Source organism: Hyla sarda, chromosome 3, assembly GCF_029499605.1.
Source record: "Hyla sarda isolate aHylSar1 chromosome 3, aHylSar1.hap1, whole genome shotgun sequence".
Lineage (NCBI taxonomy): Eukaryota > Metazoa > Chordata > Amphibia > Anura > Hylidae > Hyla > Hyla sarda.
Window position 1 is genome coordinate 51,523,262 of NC_079191.1, and position 20,172 is coordinate 51,543,433.

General features: G+C 41.5%; 1 protein-coding gene across 5 annotated transcripts in view; it reads left to right on the top strand.

The window, feature by feature from the left end:
• Positions 1-20,172, top strand: part of LPIN1 (lipin 1) — a 136,600-nt gene that overhangs the window by 63,912 nt on the left and 52,516 nt on the right. For all 5 annotated transcript variants that reach the window (XM_056564214.1, XM_056564215.1, XM_056564216.1 and 2 more), the window contains exons 6-9: positions 6,475-6,604; positions 8,516-8,825; positions 11,492-11,585; positions 12,842-13,032. In XM_056564214.1, the coding sequence (XP_056420189.1) occupies positions 6,475-6,604; positions 8,516-8,825; positions 11,492-11,585; positions 12,842-13,032 (725 nt within the window). The remainder of the gene's footprint in view (positions 1-6,474; positions 6,605-8,515; positions 8,826-11,491; positions 11,586-12,841; positions 13,033-20,172) is intronic.

The window sequence follows — 20,172 nt, forward strand, 5'->3', positions numbered from 1 at the left end:
GTGCGTCACACTGCTGATGAGCTAATCGCCGGCCGCAGCGATGTCCCACCTCTGTCCTCGATAGACTGAGCGACAGTGTGATGCATTGAGATGCGGAATCAGGAAGAAGACGGCATCGGAGAACTGGAGATGTAATACCGGGGTACCGAGGGAGCGGCAGCAGGTAAGTCCAGTTTGTTGTTTTTGATATGCTGGCAGCCTGAGAATGATGGCACAAAATAGTTCTCATCTGGAGTACTCTTTATAAGGGGTTAAATATATAGTGAGATTTCGTGGCACATCACCATGTATTACAAAACCTGTGAAAAAATGCAAAAAAAATCTATCTAAAATTTTAGACCCTTTTTCTCATTTTGTTAAGTTAAGGACTTGTGCCTAAATAATATTTTAGAAAAATCCTGTTTTTCCCCATCATCTTGCGCTCAATACTCCATAATAACAAAGAAAAAACTGAAGATTAATAATCTTTGCTAATTTATTGGAAAGGAAGATCGAAAATATTGCTTATGGACATTTTCAGACTCTTTACTCAGTACTTAGTCTTAGCCCCTCTTTTAGTGTTGTCACCTTTCTTGCAAAAAAAATATTGGCCATGCTAATTTGCATAATTCATTATATGCGTGACATAACAAGATACACATATGCGGGGGAAATTTTGTCCTATTCTGATCCCTATAACTTTTTTATTTCTCCATATATGGGCCTGTATGAGGCTCATATTTTGCGTCCCAGTCGGTACCATTTTTGTTTTGATGCGACCTTTTGATCGCTTTTTTAAATTTAAATTTGGGAGTTGCAGTTAGTTACTAACTACAACTCCCAGCATGCCCTGATACAGCCTGCGGCTCAGCAGCTGCTTCAAATGAAAACTACAACTCCCAGCATGCTGGACTATATAGTAGTGTGGTGTCCCGGTACCGTATTGCATACCGTACCTTGTATGGTGGTCCCCAAAGTCAGAGTTACTACGTTCAGGTAGGGTCCCCCAGGTGGGACAGCCCCTAGTCGCCTCCTCTTTCTCTAATTTTATAATGTTTATGTGTACATATTTAATAATGTATATATTTAATATAATGCATATTAGTCTACTTACCTTGGTAGCGTCGCAGGACCTTCGGTCATGTGACTATGTTAATTCCTCTATGGTATGTTGGAGGACCTTTTGGAGGTCCTTGGGTCACATTTTTACCCATAATTCTATGTGAAGGTGATTGACAGAAGTATTGGACCAATTAGCTCTAGTCCAGCCCCTGCCCATATAAGGGAGCTGTAGCCAATTATCGCTCTCTTTGGTTGCTGCTCTCGTGGATGCCGGACTAGCAGGACGGATCAGCGCAACTTTCAAAGACAAGCTAGGCCAGAAACCAAACCTGCCGGCCTCAGCCTAAACTAAACCGTGAGTTAAAATCTCAATCCCCGCTAAAGCTAGCGTGATTACTGGACCGAATCCAAACCCCTAAATCTAGTGGATCACCGCAACAATTACCTTCCTAAGCTCAATAGACTCACGAGGTCCCAACCACTGTTAATCTCTGAGAGACTTTGCCTGTATAGAGACTGTTCCGGTTATGAAGCTTGGGTAAAATCTTCAGTAAAGGTTCCGACTGTTTTCAGCAAGCTCTCCGGTTGTGGACATTCAATTATTCCATACCTCCCTATCGCTCTTGGGAAGGGTGGCGGTAGGACAAGCATTGCAGAGGAGCCCCCACCCTGGCGTCACGAATGGAAAGGGTTAATCAGACACCCTTTAATTACCGCACAGCTACACCCCATATACCCTACACCCCCAGGGTATCACAGTAGTATATAGTATAGATCAGTGTTTCCTAACCAAGGGTGCCTCCAGCTGTTGCAAAACTCCAAATCCCAGCCGTTGGCTGTCTGGGCATGCTGGGAGTTGTAGTTTTACAACAGCTGGAGGTGCTCTGGTTGGAAACACTCGTATAGTATATGGTGCAACATTTCGGGAGTTGGAGGATTGTTTGGAAAAATACCGGCCATTGAATGGCTGGTATTTTTAATATTAGAATACCAGCCGGGTGGTCAAAATACCGGCTATGCTGGTAAAATACCGGACAGGTGGCAACCCTACGCTCTTGTTTTGTCTTGGCTTTGTGCTTAGGGTCATTGGGGGAGATTTATCAAAACCGAGGAAAAGTTGCTGAGTTGCCCATAGCAACCAATCAGATCGCGTCTTTCATTTTTCACAGGCCTCTTTAAAAATGAAAGAAGCAATCTGATTGGTTGCTATTTGCAACTCAGCAACTTTTCCTCGGTTTTGATAAATCTTCCCCCATTGTCTGCTGGGAAGATGAACTTTTGGCCCAGTGTGAGGTTCAGAGAACTCTGGATCAGGTTTCCATTAAGAATATCTATGTACTTTGCTCCATTTGGCTTTCCCTCAACCCTGACCAGCCTCCTTGTCCCAGCCACTGAAAAACACCCCCACAGCATGATGCTGCCCCCACCATGTTTCACTGCTGAGATGGTATTAGGCAGGTGATGAGCAGTGTCTGGTTCCCTTTAGACATGACGCTTAGAATTGAAGCCTAAAACTTTACAGACCAGAGAATCTTCTTTCTCATAGTCTGAGTCCTGTTTTCTTTTTCTTTTGCAAACTCCAGGCAGCATGGATATGTATTTTACTGAGGAGAGGCTTCTTTCCGGCCTCTCTGTCATGGAGCCCAGATTGGTGGAGGCTGCAGTAATGGATGACCTTCTGGAAGTTTCTCTCATCTGCACACAAGATTTTTGGAGCTCAGCCAGAGAGACCGTTGGGTTCACTTCTCTCACCAAGCCAATTACCGTATTTTTCGCCGTATAAGACGCACTTTTTCTTCCCCAAAACTGGGGGGGAAAAGTTGGTGCGTCTTATACGGCGAATACACCCCTATCGCGGAGGTCCCTGCGGCCATCAACGGCCGGGACCCGCGGCTAATACAGGACATCACCGATCGCGGTGATGCTCTGTATTAACCCTTCAGACGCGGCGATCAAAGCTGACCGCCGCGTCTGAAGGGAAAGTTACACTAACCTGGCTGTTCAGTCGGGCTGTTCGGGACCGCCGCGATTTCACCGCGGCGGTCCCGAACAGCCCGAGTGAATAGCCGGGTTAGTGCTTACAGGACACCGGGAGGGACCTTACCTGCCTCCTCGGTGTCTTTCCGTTCAGGGATCCCCTGTATGGCCGGCTCTCTCCTTCCTCGTCATCACGCCGGCGCGTACGTGCGTCGGCGTGCGTAACGACGTGATGGCGGCGACGGAGAGCGAGGATACACGGCCGGCAGCAGAGATGTTCCGGAGCGACGGGGATACGGCGACAGCGATGGAGCGACATCCAGGGCAGCGGTGACGGGTCTGGAGCGGCGGGGACACGTGAGTATTATCTCCTATGCAGTGGTCTTCAATCTGCGGACCTCCAAATGTTGCAAAACTACAACTCCCAGCATGCCCGGACAGCCAACGGCTGTCCGGGCATGCTGGGAGTTGTAGTTTTGCAACATCTGGAGGTCCACAGGTTGAAGACCACTATTGGGTTCAAAATCTTTATTTTTTTAGATTTTGCCCCTAAAAATTGGGTGCGTCTTATACGCCGGTGCGTCCTATAGGACGAAAAATACGGTATCCCCTGATTAGGCTGGGTTCACACCACGTTTTTCAAATACGGTTACCTTATACGGTTTTTCGCTAAAAAACGTATGGCAAAAACCGTATGTAACCGTATACAACCGTATGACTCCAAATTAAAACGTATACGGTTTTTCCCCGTACGGTTCTATCCGTTTGCATCAGTTTTTGCCAACGGTTTTGCTATTTTGTTGGAATAAATTTTCCAGCAATTTAATAAAGTTATTATTGTTCTATTGAAATTCCAATCTGCGCATTTGTCAACTCCAAAAACGGATTAGAAAAACCGTGTGCAACCGTATTCTGAAATTCTGTGTACGGTTCTCATAGACAACAATGTTAAAAGAGCCGCAGACGGTTCGCATACGGTTTTCCAACCGGAGGCAGAAACGTGGTCGACAGCGTTTTTGCCTACGGTTGAGAAATCGGCAAAACCGTATCCGAGGCAAAACGGATGCAACCGTACACAACATTTGGAATATGGTTTACAATGCATTCTCTATGCATACGGTTTCGGATACAGTCGTATACGTTCTTTTGCGGAAAACCGTATACGGTTACCGTATTTGAAAAAACGTGGTGTCAACTCTAGGAAGAGTCTTAATTGTTCCAAACTTCTTCCATTTAAAGGGGTATTCCAGGAAAAAACAACTGGCTCCAGGAAGTTAAACAGATTTGTAAATTACTTCTATTAAAAAATCTTAATCCTTTCAATAATTATCAGCTGCTGAAGTTGAGTTGTTGTTTTCTGTCTGGCAACAATGCTCTCTGCTGACATCTCTGCTTGTCTCGGGAACTGCACAGAGTAGAAGAGGTTTGCTATGAGGATTTGCTTCTAAACTGGGCGGTTCCAGAGACAGGTGTCATCAGAGAGAACTTAGACAGAAAAGAACAATTCAACTTCAGAAGCTCATTAGTACTGAAAGGATGAAGATTTTTTAATAGAAGTAATTTACAAATCTGTTTAACTTTCTGGAGCCAGTTGATACATAAAAAAAAGTTTTTTCCAGGATAACCCCTTTAAGAGTTATAGAGGCCATTGTGCTCTTGGAAACTTTCAGTGCAGCAGAATTTCTTGTCCTCTTCTCCAGATCTGTGCATCCACACAATCCTGTCTCTGAGCTCTACAGGCAGTTCTTTACGCCTCATGGTTTGATTTTTGCTCTGATATGCATTGTCAGCTGTCAGACCTTATATAGACAGGGCTGTGTATTTCCAGATCCTGTCCAATCACCTGAACTTACCATAGGTGACTCCGGTCACCATGGAGAAACATCTCAGAGATGAAATGGGAGGAGCCAGAGCTACATTTAAATTTCATAACAAAAGGTCTGAATACTTGCGTTCAATTTTTTTTGCAGAAAATTTCCAACATTCTGTTTTTACATTGTCATTATGGGGCATTGAGTGCAGTATGATGGGGGGAAAACCCGCTTTTTATTTTATTTTAGTACAATGCCACAACACTTTTACAGAGTTTATCTAGAGTACGTCTAGAGGAAAGAAGGTTTCTACACCAGCACAGATGGGGGTTCTTTACTGTAAGAGCAGTGAGACTGTGGAACTCTCTGCCTGAACTCTGTAAAAGAATTTAAAAGGGGCTGGATGCATTTTTGGAGAATAATAACATTGTTATGTATACTAGATTTATAGGGACAGAACGTTCATCCAGGGATTTATTCTGGTGCCGTATTTGGAGTCATCATGTGACAGGCGCACGCCGAGTGCGGAGTGGAAATAAACAGGGCAAGAGTGTCATGCCCACTATGCAGTGGAGGACAGCACGGACATACTGGATACTGGCACATACTGAGTAGATGTGCGTGCAGGCACACTAGGGCAACAGGCTCTACTGAGGGCATAGAAGTGTTGACCCTTTGATGGGTCCAGAGTGCTGTGTTCACCGCGCGTGTGCTATGTATGTACTATAACCCGCATCATGTATCTATTGCTCTATTTTATCTGCAACCCATTATCTCAAAATATACATGGCATTTACTACTGTATCATGTCTATCTATCTCATATCTATCTATCTATCTATCTATCTATCTATCTCATAACTATCTATCTATCTCATAACTATCTATCTATCTATCTATCTCATATCTATCTATCTATCTATCTCATATCTATCTATCTCATATCTATCTATCTATCTATCTCATATCTATCTATCTCATATCTATCTATCTATCTCATATCTATCTCATATCTATCTATCTAGCTCATATCTATCTATCTCATATCTATCTCATATCTATCTATCTATCTCATATCTATCTTTCTCATATCTATCTATCTCATATCTATCTATCTATCTATCTCATATCTATCTCTCATATCTATCTATCTATCTATCTCATATCCATCTATCTCATATCTCATATCTATCTCATATCTATCTATCTATCTCATATCTATCTATCTCATATCTTTCTATCTCATATCTTTCTATCTATCTAAAAAAGATACATGGAATAATCCACCATTTGATTTTTTCACCAATACATGTGTGCTGCAGATATTTCTTCTATCTATCTATATCTCTATCTCATATATATATCTATCTCTCATATCTATCTATCTATCTATCTATCTATCTATCTATCTATCTATCTATCTCATATCTATCTATTCCTATCTATCTAATATCTATCTCTCATATCTATCTATCTCGTATCTATCTATCTATCTATCTATCTATCTTTTACATTATTACTTCTCTTATCTCACCAAGATACATAACACTATAAAGTAGTTCTATAGGAATCACACACTTGTCCTATTACATTATACCCTACAGACTGCCTCAGTATTTTAGATTTCTCCCCTTTCTGTTTTTCAGTCCTCCAGGTTCCCGCCCTGCGACGCCTAAAAGTGACTCTGAATTAATCAGCAAAACCCAAGATAGGGGGATGGCCGCCACTGAGCTCCCAATGCACTGGGCCTGGGGAGAACTACCTCAGGCTACCAAGGTAAGTCACAGTCACATACATGGCCACCATAAATAAAGATTATCTTTCCAACATTTTATGGTGTTGCATCATGTAAGTGCCACCAGGGGGCGCCAAACACCAGGGCCTGATTCATACTTTATCTGTAAACAGAACAAACCTTTTATTTTTCTGCTATTTTCCATCTAATGAAACCCCAAGTGAATAAAGAGCGGCGTTCACTAATATATTGTCACTAGGGGGAGAGAGGGGGGGGGGGGGCACCCATCCATTACATTAAGAAGAATACAGGACGTTGTATTGGTATACTGCTGCTGTACATGTAGAAAACAACCCGTACATCATATTACTTTCAAGCTCCTTTAATATGCCAACTATTGTAAATTTCCCAATTAGATTACTGTATATTTACTACAAAGTTAGTAATAAATGACATATAAAGGAACTGTCCAGCTTCTTAGTTTAGGATACCCTACAATAAATTGTGTATGGTGGTGTCAGGGATTGTTCACACATCCGATAATAGTCTAGTGTGGTATTTCCCAACCAGGGCGCCTCCAGCTGTTGCAAAACAACAACTCCCAGCATGCCCAGGCAGCCAAAGGCTGCCTGGGCATGCTGGGAGTTGTAGTTTTGCAACAGCTGGAGGCACCCTGGTTGGGAAACACTGGTCTAGTGTGTTTTTCCATGGCCGACCCTTGGTTTACCAGTTTGCACTGTTGTGGATCTGCATTAGGATTAGCCCTGTGAGGATAAATCTTACAGTGCATGCGATTGAGATTGTCTTATCCCACTCGTGAGCATAGCCTTGCTATACTGCCTGCAGTTCCTGTGATCACCTGTAATTATAGAAGACCTGCTATGTACATGCTTAATTTTCCATATGACAAGGGGTATATGTATCTCCTTGAGAACGTTGCCCAACTGACATATGGAGTCTTACAAACCATGCAATGCTTCATGGGAAAAAAGCATGTAAAGTAGCACTCCTCCAAAAGAGGAAAAAAGCTTGCTCCTCATTGCCGCCTATTGGAGGAAGTATCCCTTCAAATCAGTGCTCAACCCATAAAGATCCTTGAAACATGACTGGAGATTATATACCAAGCCAAATAGGTTACTTACTATCCTTTCTGGGAGGGATTGTGGCTTGTCATATAATCTCCAGTCATGTTTCAAGGATCTTTATGGGTTGAACACTGATTTGAATGGCTGCTTCCTCCAAGAAGGGGCAGTGGGGAACATAAGTCTTTCCTTTTTGGAGGAGCAGAGGTATGAAGAAAAAAAGAAAAATCCTGCGGTGGCGCTGCCTCGATGGATACGTAGGAGTTAGAGACGGGAGGATGAAATTTCATGTATTTAATTCATGCATGGAAATTTTGACGCGTTTCGAGGGCAAGCTCCCTCTTTCTCAATTGAATACAGTTAGATGGAAGCAGTGCTTGTATTTATACAGATGTGAAGTGGCACCAAAAACAGCTGGCGGGGGTCACTGGGTCAAGGTGGGCGGTACTTGACATTTGAAAGCGTGCCGATGTGTAACACAAAAAGAACATACGTAATGTGTTGGGATGTACACAAACGGTTACGATTCAATACAACCATGTATTTGGAGGAGAGCCTTCCCCTCTGCTTCCATATGCCTGCCCACTGCGTGAATATTTATAGAGGACCCTTCACCCATGTGAGCGCATGGTGGGCGGGCATATGGAAGCGAAGGGCAGAGAGGCAGGAAAGCTGGGTATGGACGACATTAGCATGTTAGCAACAACTCTATTACCTCTTGTATCTCCTGAACTGCGGCACCGATCGGAGTAAGCAATATCTCATTTTAATCCGGTTCACCCGCTCTATAACCCTGTGTATTGGCTATAGATGGGTGAACCTGCTGTTGGTTTCCTTTCAACGATAATGTAATGTCTGTTTTTCCCTCAGTCTTCTCCACATAAAGTGAAAGAACAAAATGTGGTGACCATAAATCCTTCAGAAAGCACGCACTTCCGGATCATCTTGCACACGAATGATGAAGGGAAGGTCACCTCATCGGAGATAATAGGGGAACAGCCCATGCCTCTGCTACTGGAAGACGTCGGTCCTGAATGTGAAACCCTAAGGACGAGTGAACCCGATGTTGAATGTTTAGGAGCTGCAGCCCCTGCACTTCCCATTCATGAAGAGCTGACCCCTGCATCACCACCCATGAGCCCTGCACCAAGCAAGACAGACTCCCCTTCCAAGAAGAAAGGTACCTTCTCTCTGGATTACATAAAAATGCAGTTTAAACTTGGCCTATAGTCCCTTTATGGAGCTACTGGTTGAAGACCTAACACACCAATACTCAACTGGCTGACTGCTGTCCAGAACTGGACCACGGCCGCCAATCATCCAGACCCCCGGTCAGTTCACATAACTGGCCAGAGGAGGCATCCACTTTTCCCACATTCATTTGTATCAGTGTCTTTTAAGAAAAAATAGCTAGAAGTCCATCATGACAGTGGTGGTGGTGGGGGGGGGGGGCGAGCTATTGCAGTGCTTCCCAACCAGGGCACCTCCAGCTGTTGCAAAACTACAACTCCCAGCATGCCCAGACAGACTTTGGGAGAGCTGAAGATAGTCAAACGGCTCTCACATATAGATATATGGAGGGGGCGTGGCGGTCCCAGCTTTGGGCGGGGGTCATGATGCGACACTCTGGGGGAGAGCCGTGGCCACAGCAGTCGGAACCCCTCCCCAAACCCCCCCCCCCCCCCCCCCCGTGTGGATAGGGGACAAGTTTTTCTGTACTTCAAGGCATGGGACTTCTTCTTTAATGAGTACTTGAGCTTACTCCAGGTCTTGATTTACAGCCTAGACTCCTCTACTACTGCTCTATAATGTCCTCCATGCTGCTTCCACTTCTGTGGGCATGCTATAGATATATGCTTGTGTGTAGTCTGTGGAAGACATCATAACAATTTGGCTCTACCGACTAGCTTAGGAATAACTCCATGTTAAGGACGAAGCCTGCCCAGGTGAAAATTGTTGAAAGATGCCATATACATGGTATATAATGTCCAGAACTAGTGCTGCTCCTCATGTACACACACAGGACAGCTTATCCTGACAAGTCACCTGTAATGACAGCTACACTTTAACGTCTGGGCTTCAGGAAATAAGCGACTATTGAGAATTAAAGCGCTATGCAAATGTCAGGTTCTGAAACAATATAATTATATTCCGGAGGCAGCAATGTAAATGATAGAACAAGTAAACAGCGAGAGTGAGCCAAATGATGGGATGTATTCATGCATGGCTAATGCGAGCGCTTGGAGTCTCTCCTGGCTGATATTACTAAACAACACTGCTGTTTGCGTTGATCGCGTCCAAACCTTTTCATATGTACATGTGGGTTCCAGGATTATTCTCTCTTGCTGTTGCTGGTATTTTCCAGCCCTATCTGCGTCCTTCAGTCTCCGGTACTCTGGGGTAATTCCGGCTGCAAGTCTTTGATAGACACCAAGCATTATGCAAAGTTTAGGCATAGTGTAGGAGTCTCCTAGTCCTGCGGTAAATATTGGTACAAGCCGTCCTCAAATACAGGTGCAGGAAATCGCAATGTTACAAAATTAGAGGAGAAATCATCAGAATTTACATAATCCTCCAGTATTAAAGAGACAGAGCTTATTATTATAATTCTTCATTACATAGTCCTTAGTTTCCTCCAGTGACTCATTTTTAAGCAGATTTTTCTCTTATGAAGTGACTCAAATGTGTTCAATATGTTTCTAAGCAACAAATACTTCAACATTATAATAGGTGACAGGTGTTAGACAATAGGTGTTGGGGGGGGAGGGGGGGGGGGGGAATATTAATGGATACCACAATTTCCACTCCAGAGCACCAGAGAGGAGAAAGGCGCTGGTCCCCTGTCTAGCCTTATAGATTGCTTGCAAAATTAGTATTTCTATTTGTGGGGGGCAGAGGGCAAATAAGGTCCTACGTGTTGCCTGCGGAAATCAATGGGTCATCTGTATAAGAACCACATTTAGGAGGTCCTCAAGAACTGCTTGGAGTGGGATTCTGTGCAGTGGACCTACGTCTAGTATCTCTTTGTACCCTAAAAGCAGACTGTAGGGATTGGCTGAAGTTGACAACCCCCTTAGAGTTGTTGTCCAATCAGGAAAAAACCCTTTCTGGCACTCAGGAAAAGTTATGGTCTACCAGGCACTTCCCCGGGAATAACCACTCAACAAAGGTGGTCCTTGTAAGATAAGGACAAGTCTGTTCTGCCGGAACGACAGCCACTTGTTTTGGCTTATAGAGGGGTTGTGTTTCCAGAGAAACAGGGGATTTTCTTGTAGGTCCAGGATCTGACAGTATTGACCCCTAGTACACAAACACAAAAATTGCAGAGGCACATTTTATCAAAATTTTTATATATTTTTTTAAAGGCTCTCAGCGCACTTTTTGATCAAAACGTGTCCCCCATCCGCCACGTGGAGGCGGCCATTTTCGGATGGTCCCTAACATACATTATGAGTCTAATACTCACAACTATTAAGTATTGACCCCTAGTACAACAGAGGTTCAGCAGTGGCCAATCTCTTTTGGACACAAAGTTGAAGCCATTTGCTTGCAACTAGGGTTAATTATATTCCGATGTTGGATGGGCCCTTTAATGGACCCATGGAACCATAATCCAGCACCACTGGTCCTTATATAAATCTGTACCCAGTGACCCACACCATTTATAGTACTTGTTTTCCCAGGGTCTTTTCAAAGAAGAGACCTGAATGAGCAGATTTCTGGAAAATACTATTTGGGTTGTATTTATTATATTATCAGAACTAGGGCCAGAATCTGAACTCGATTGAACACAATATGACACAACTAAAGTATTGATCTTTCTGTTTCTCCATCTTGTGTTTGCAGATAAGAGAAGCAGACATCTTGGGACAGATGGAGTCTATTTAGATGATATCAACTGCATGGATCCCGAAATTGCTGCTTTATATTTTCCAAAAAGGTTTGTAGGTTTATCTTTATTGCATTAGGTTTTGTTTTATGTAATCTTCAGGATGTTACAGCCGTGTTGGAAGTGGCTTCCTGTGTTTTAGCCAAGAGAATATTCAAGTACAAAATCCAAACACAATCCGCACCTGCAGCCAAGAATGAAAACTTGACTGTTCGCCCTCCAGACTTCTGTTTTTTCCCTTTAATTCGGTTTCTTTGGGATCAATGCCTTTTTCTTCTTTTGCAATAAAAGATAAAAAAAAAAAAAGGCTTCCTACGTGCAACTGCTGTACCTTTGTCAATTACTTAAATGCCACCCCATGGACAAATATAAGCAGCCATGTATTATGTACTACCCCTTCAAGGTGTGTCTTCGTTGGCTATAAAACGTTGGGCCCTTGGGTGCTCCTAAAGAGGCACTCCAGAATTTATGTTTATTTATTTTTTTCTTATATAGTGCTGCATAAACTATTATTAGATAATAATGTAGAGGTTCTTGTGTATGCCTTGTGCTTACCTGTTGTAACTGATTCAATAGGCATGAGATTGGCTCCATGTTGGTTTGCAAAGCCATCACTGAAGTGATTCTATAATGCAGCCTACATTTTCTGTGAATCTCCTTATGAGGGTGTTGAGATTGATCACTGCACCTGTCTATCTAATCAAGCTGGTAGTGGTGGTGTTCACACAGGTGAATTCATTAGACCAGTGTTTTCCAACCAGGGTGCCTTCAGCTGATGCAAAACTACAACTCCTAGCATGCCCGGATAAAAATTTGTGAAGTTGATGTGCTGATTCCATAGAGATAGCAGAAGCAGTATACAAATCTGGGTGGGAATGGGCCTGTGAGCTGCTAGCAGTGGATCTGGTAGGTGATTAGGTCAACCTGTAGTTCACAGGAAGTCAGCTGGCCCAGGACTGACATCCTCAGACACCCATTAAGCTCGGTATTTTTGGGAGAGTCAGAATGGTGATCACATGACTAAGTTACAGTAATAAAACACATGGATAGAGCTGTGCTTGAATAAAACAAATGACGCTGTATGACTAGTGAGTGCACTTAATATGGGCAAAAGAAAGAAAACCTGGAGACCTGGAGTGCCCCCATACTGTTTGGATATATATATATATATATATATAAAATTATATTTTTATAGTGTATGTATGTATGTATGTGTGTATATATATATATATATATATATATATATATATATATATATATATATATATATGATCTTCTTTAGTCTCATTTAATTTATTTTTTATCAGTGGAGACGCAGCCACAGCTATGAAGAGCGCAGGAGAGAATGGGGCCCGTTCCGCTAACCAATCACCGCAGTCTGTGGGAAGCTCCGGAGTGGACAGTGGAGTAGAGAGTATCTCCGATGGGTTTCGGGATCTGCCATCCATTGCCATATCGCTGTGTGGAGGCCTCAATGACAACAAAGAACTGACAAAAGGTATAATGCTCAGCGCATCCAAGATGCAAAGCTTCCAAATGTTACTGCGCTATTTTACAAATGTAATACGTACTCCATTGTTAGTCATGTAATTTGGATATAAAAGTGTTCAACAGCAATTATACAGTATATATTCCTTTATGAGAGCAATTAACAGCAACTTGTTGACAGTTTCAGGTAGTACACTTTCTTTTTAGGTAATCATTTGTGAATCATAGTATTTAGATGCAATTTTTTTTAAAATAGGCACTAGTTGTTATGACTTGCAGATCCATTTTATTTATAAATTTATTTATAAATTTGAAGTAATTTGAGTAATGTGGTGCAGGAAGACTTATCCCCAATCCAAAGGACCGCTGGTTGCACCCCACGCAATCAGATGCTTATCTCCTATACTTTGGATAGGGGATAAGTGTTCCTGCACCACAGTACTCCTTTAAATGGGCACTGTCATTAAAACTTATTTTTGCTATTGCACTCCTTATGGTAGATAAAATATCTTTCTAATTTACTTTGTCTAAAAAAAAAAAAAAAAAAAAAAAAGTTGCAGAGTGAGGGAGGAAGTTCTCCCCTGTTTGGCTTCAGATGATGTCACACCTGCTGGGGAACACCCCTTCCCAGTCTGTGAATCTGACTGAGCAGAAAATACAGAGTAATATCAAGGTGGAAAACTAAAAAATAATAAAAATAAAGGCGGGGGTGGTTTATCATGATGGGGGCAGCGAACTGGGAGGATTATAAAATTTAACAAGACCATGAGTGGTACTCTTTAAGATTAAATCATATTATGATTAGTTAACAGCAACTCTTCTGTTTAAAAAAAAATATATAAAATGGGAAACAGCATCAAGTATTACATCAGTTTTCTTATTTGTATCTGATCATTGGATGTTATTGTACAGGATGTCACAATTCAGACAACTCAATGATTTGTTTTTCCATCTACTGTATGTTTTCTAAATATTATTATTATCTTTCTGTCACAGTCTTACTTGTGGGTGCAGCATAGCAGTATAGGGGGGGGGGGGGGGGTTGTCAATCCCCCTAAATTTCCCACATTTTCTCCGACATTTTTCCCTGTTCTGCTGCGGTGCGGTCTACCCTCTCTGCCGTTATTTGTTCTACCATAGAATAGTCTCACATTAAATCATGCTCCTCCCTGGCAGAGAGCCAGACGCATTTTTATTTTATTTTAGATTGCACAAACATAAAGCGGTCCCTTGTATATATGTGATTTGTCATCCTGACCTCGAGGAAAAGCGGCATCCAGAGAACAAAGGGAATAAAATGCCAGAGAAATGAACAACCTGTTTTTACTGAGGAGCAAAAAAAAGCATTCATTTCAGAATTCAAGTGGATCTGCAATTTAGAGAGAGCTGCCAAATCTAGAACGCCGAGCATTTGTTTTATAAAGTAATCCTGGATCGGCGTATTATATAATGCTTATGTATCAAAATAGTTATTTGTCAAATTATCTTATCTATATCTATCTCATATCTATCTCATGTCTATCTTTCTATCTCACAACTATCCATCTATTTCATATCTATCTATCTATGTATCGATCTATCTCTTTCTATCTCATATCTATCTATCTCATATCTATCTATCTCATATCTATCTATCTATCTATCTATCTCATATATATCTATCTATCTATCTCATATATATCTATCTATCTATCTCATATCTATCTATCTCATATCTATCTATCTCATATCTATCTATCTCATATCTATCTATCTCATATCTATCTATTATATCTATCTATCACATATCTATCTCATATCTATCTATCTATCTCATATCTATCTACATATCTATATATTATATCTATCTATCTCATATCTATATATCAACTTGGAGAGCGTGGTCCTGGGATCGAAGGTTCCAGCAGTTCCCAAGGGAAACAAGAGGATGGCTTATTGTGAAGCCTTGAGGATCGGGATTTTGTATGTGGCAAGTAAAACAAGTGTCCTACTGGTAATGGATACTTGTTTATTCAATCTTGGCAGTTACATAAAGGATAAAATAAGGAGAATAGCAACGCGTTTCGCGAGGTGGCCCCCACTTCGTCAGGCTGGTATGGTAAGACATGTACATCTAACAAATATACAGTACAGACCAAAAGTTTGGACATACCTTCTCATTCAAAGAGTTTTCTTTATTTCCATGACTATGAATATTGTAGATTCACACTGAAGGCATCAAAACTATGAATTAACACGTGTGGAATTATAGACATAACAAAAAAGTGTGAAACAACTGAAAATGTCATATTCTAGGTGGAAAGTGTCCCCAAGTGCAGTCACAAAAACCATCAAGAGCTACAAAGAAACTGGCTGACATGCGGACCGCCCCAGGAAAGGAAGACCAAGAGTCACCTCTGCTGCGGAGGATAAGTTCATCCGAGTCACCAGCCTCAGAAATCGCAGGTTAACAGCAGCTCAGATTAGAGACCAGGTCAATGTCACACAGAGTTCTAGCAGCAGACACATCTCTAAAACAACTGTTAAGAGGAGCCGGTGTGTATCAGGCCTTCATGGTAGAATATCTGCTAGGAAACCACTGCTAAGGACAGGCAACAAGCAAAATAGACTTGTTTGGGCTAAAGAACACAAGGAATGGACATTAGACCAGTGGAAATCTGTGCTTTGGTCTGATGAGTCCAAATTTGAGATCTTTGGTTCCAACCACTGTGTCTTTGTGTGACGCAGGGAAAGGTGAACGGATGGGACTCTACATGCCTGGTTCCCACCGTGAAGCATGGAGGAGGTGTGATGGTGTGGGGGGGCTTTGCTGGTGACACTGTTGGGGATTTATTCAAAATTGAAGGCATACTGAACCAGCATGGCTACCACAGCATCTTGCAGCGGCATGCTATTCCATCCGGTTTGCGTTTAGTTGGACCTTCATTTATTTTTCAACAGGACAATGACCCCAAACACACCTCCAGGCTGTGTAAGGGCTATTTGACCAAGAAGGAGAGTGATGGGGTGCTGCACCAGATGACCTGGCCTCCACAGTCACCAGACCTGAACCCAATGAATGCAAAAGTGTCAACAAGTGCTAAGAATCTCTGGGAACTCCTTCAAGACTGTTGGAAGATCATTTCAGGTTACTACCTCTTGAAGCTTATCAAGAGAATGCCAAGAGTGTGCAAAGCAGTAATCAAAGCACAAGGTGGCTAGAACCTAGAATATGACATATTTTCTGTAGTTTCACACTTTTTTGTTATGTCTATAATTCCACATGTTCATAGTTTTGATGCCTTCAGTGTGAATCTACAATTTTCATAGTCATGAAAATAAAGAAAACTCTATGAATGAGAAGGTGTGTCCAAACTTTTAGTCTGTACTGTATATAGAGAACAAGTTTGAATCTGCACAGATAAAAGATTCTCTGATGTCACTCATTGACAGAAGTGATGCAGTCCTATATGTGTTCAATGGTTGGCAGGGACGCATGCAATAGCTGTCAGCTTGACATTCTTGCAGTTCATAAACTCGGACGATTTCATTACACTTCTGAAGAACATGAAATGGGAAGATGACTAAACATTTATAACTATGGACATTACAGCCCTTTACACACATGTCAAACATGATGTTGGCCTAACCTGCATCAGAAAAACTTTTAAATGACCATACATCAATATTGGATACTCAGAAATAATCCTCACCCACAATTTGTTTTGCTACGACTGTGCCACGTACCACCAGATCCGTGGTACCGCCATGGGTACCTCAGTGGCACTGTCGTACGCAAACCTAGTTATGGGATGCTTTGAAGATCAGCAAATGACTTCCAACGAATTGTTTAGGAAGCACGTCGTCATATATAAAAAAAATATATTGACGACCTGTTTTTCCTGTGGAAAGGGCCACAAAACCTCATTGACCAAATGATAGAGTCAATAAATCAAAAACACATGGGGGATTTCACTTACATCACAATTTTCCAGTGAGAAAATTTAATTTTTAGATCTTCAGATTTACCATAATACTGAGGACATTTTGACAGCTGCCTTCTTCAAAAAGGAAGACTCTAATAGTTACCTACCTTTTACCAGCGGCCATCTGAAGAAGTGGAAGACGAATATCCCATTTAGTCAGCTAAGAAGGATAAGAAAGAATTGTACAGAAACCGAAATATATAAAGAACAGGCCAAGAAAATAACAGAACGCTTTAAAGCTAAAGGGTACCCTCATGAATTGTCAAAGGATGCACGGAGAAAAACGGAATCACTGATTCAGGAAGACTGTCTAGCAAAAACAAAAGAACCAAGAATCCGATTCAAGCAAATCATGTTTGAACTTTATTACCAAATACAATTGTGCCAATAATAAAATTAAAACCATTCTGCAGAAACACTGGCATATTCTTCAGCAAGATCAAATAATAAGCAAAAATCTGCCATTAAGACCTTGTCTCACATTCAAACATAGAAATCCATCTTGGCTCTGAGCAAATTGAGACAGCAGAAAAATAAAAATACAAGTAAACTGATCACACAAATCTTTGAGGTATACAAATGTGGAAGAAACCGATGTCTATGTTGCCAAACCATCAAACAGCAGCTCGGGTGAAGTATTCAGCATCAAACCACTTGAACTGCAGATCATCATTCGTGGTCTACATCATAGTGTTGCTGCGGCCTACAGTATGTAGGACACACAACTCAGGAACTCCACCTTTGACTGAATAGCCATAGGCTAAATATTAAAGGGGTATTCCAGGCCAAAACTTTTTTTTATATATCAACTGGCTCCGCAAAGATAAACAGATTTGTAAATTACTTCTATTAAAAAATCTTAATCCTTCCAATAGTTATTAGCTTCTGAAGTTGAGTTGTTGTTTTCTGTCTAACTGCTCTCTGATGACTCGCGTCCCCGGAGCTGTGCAGTTCCTATGGGGATATTCTCCCATCATGCACAGCTCCCGGGATGTGACATCATCATTGAGCAGTTAGACAGAAAACTTCAGAAGCTAATAACTATTGGAAGGATTAAGATTTTTTTTATAGAATTAATTTACAAACCTGTTTAACTTTCCGGAGCCAGTTAATATATATATAAAAAAAAGTTTTTGCCTGGAATTACCCCTTTAAGGGTATTGGGGGTACACTTTCCTCAAGCCTGGGCTTGAATAAAACAGTAGTATTCAGTATATGATGTGAAATGATAGATATATGGTCTTCAATGCCTTTTAAAACAATTTATTTAAACAATAGTGCTCTCTGTGGTGTTCTCTGCAGGGCCCTTGCATCAGACAAACCACAATAGAATATAGTAAAAATGATAATAATATGGATATAGAATAATGAATAAAAAAAAGGGGTACTCCGATGGAAAATCAACTGGTGCCAGAAAGTTAAACAGATTTGTAAATTACTTCTATTACAAAAATCTTAATCCTTCCAGTACTTATTAGCTGCTCAATACTACATAGGAGATTATTTTCTTTTTGGAACACAGAGCTCTCTGCTGACATCACAAGCACAGTGCTCTCTGCTGACATCACAAGCACAGTGCTCTCTGCTGACATCACGAGCACAGTGCTCTCTGCTGACATCTCTGTCCATTTTAGGAACTGTCCAGAGTAGCATATGTTTTCTATGGGGATTTTCTCCTACTCTGGACAATTCCTAAAATGGACAGAGATGTCAGCAGAGAGCTCTTTGTTCCAAAAAGGAAATAATTTCCTATGTAGTATTCAGCAGCTAATAAGTACTGGAAGGCTTAAGATTTTTTTAATAGAAGTAATTTACAAATCTGTTTAACTTTCTGGCACCAGTTGATAAAAAAAAAAAAAAAAAAGTTTTCCACCGGAGTACCCCTTTAATGTAATAGATGATTATGTCTATTCATATAATAACAGTTCCCCAATTGGCAAGTAAGTAAGTAGCGCTATGTGTGTACAGAACGGGGCCGTACTGTAATAATGTATTGTCTCACAGTTCAAGGTAACAAATAGATTGTTGGATGGTATCTTGCAGAGATACTTTGTACGGCACCGTGCCGATGTTGTGGGCACTGAGCAGAGCAGAGTCCTCAGGGTATTTGCGGCTGGTGTGCTCTACAGCGCTGGAGACCCCCCGTTTGCTGACCACTTAACCCCTACGGCACAGGGATAGTAGGTGTAAGTCTTAAGTGGGTTGGGGGTTAGCACACTGTGCCTCTTACCAGTACTGCCGATGAGCGTGGTTGCCGGACTCGGATTTCCAACCAGGGAGATGTTTGCTGGCCAGCGAGGTATATGCAATCCCGGGAGCGCGCGCTTGTTCAATTCTTGCGGTCCGATTTGTAATGGTGGGGATCTTCAGGCTTGCCAGTATTTGGGTATGAGCAGGTGCATGGTTTGTGGCTAGACGCGTTTCGACATACTCCTCTCTTTTTCAGTTGCTATTGATATTTTTATTATTATCATTTTATAGGAGGTGATAAGGTGACCTCATTGGGACGGACCCTAAACTGTGAATATGCCTCTGTGCAGTCAGTTACCAGGCTTATAAGGTCTGAAACATCCAGCACCTTTATAAGATGGGTGGGGTGCAGGAGCCAACATGGAGGTAGCTACTCCCCCCATATGTATAACACACACAAGGACAAGTTGGCCAGCACATACTGATACCAAACTACTGCATGGACCCGGTATACAGGTGCATGCTGCTAGGCTAAATATACACAAGCAGGAGAATACAGCAGCACACTGCTAGCACAAAGATACAGATAAAACATGAAATGCTATATTGCTACAATGCAAAAAATGAAAAAATTGAGGTACTTAGCTCACAATTTTTTTTTTAAACTGTATATAATGATGTAACTAATGAATGTTACTGTCATATATCATTATATTATTGTATTATTATATTATATTACTTATATTTTATGTTGTATCTGCATATTCAAGCACAATTTAATATGTACATCACATTGTATATGATGTCAAAGCGGGTCATACAGCGCTCCGCTCCGAGAGCCAGTGCCAATATAGATATTTGCCTTTACATACCTTAAAATCGTGATATATCAAATCCAAAAAGCGAAAAAGCCACGGACATTGCATAATTTTGCCTTTTACCATCCCAACTCTGTCAGCCATATGGACTATGAACCATCTATCTCATATCTATCT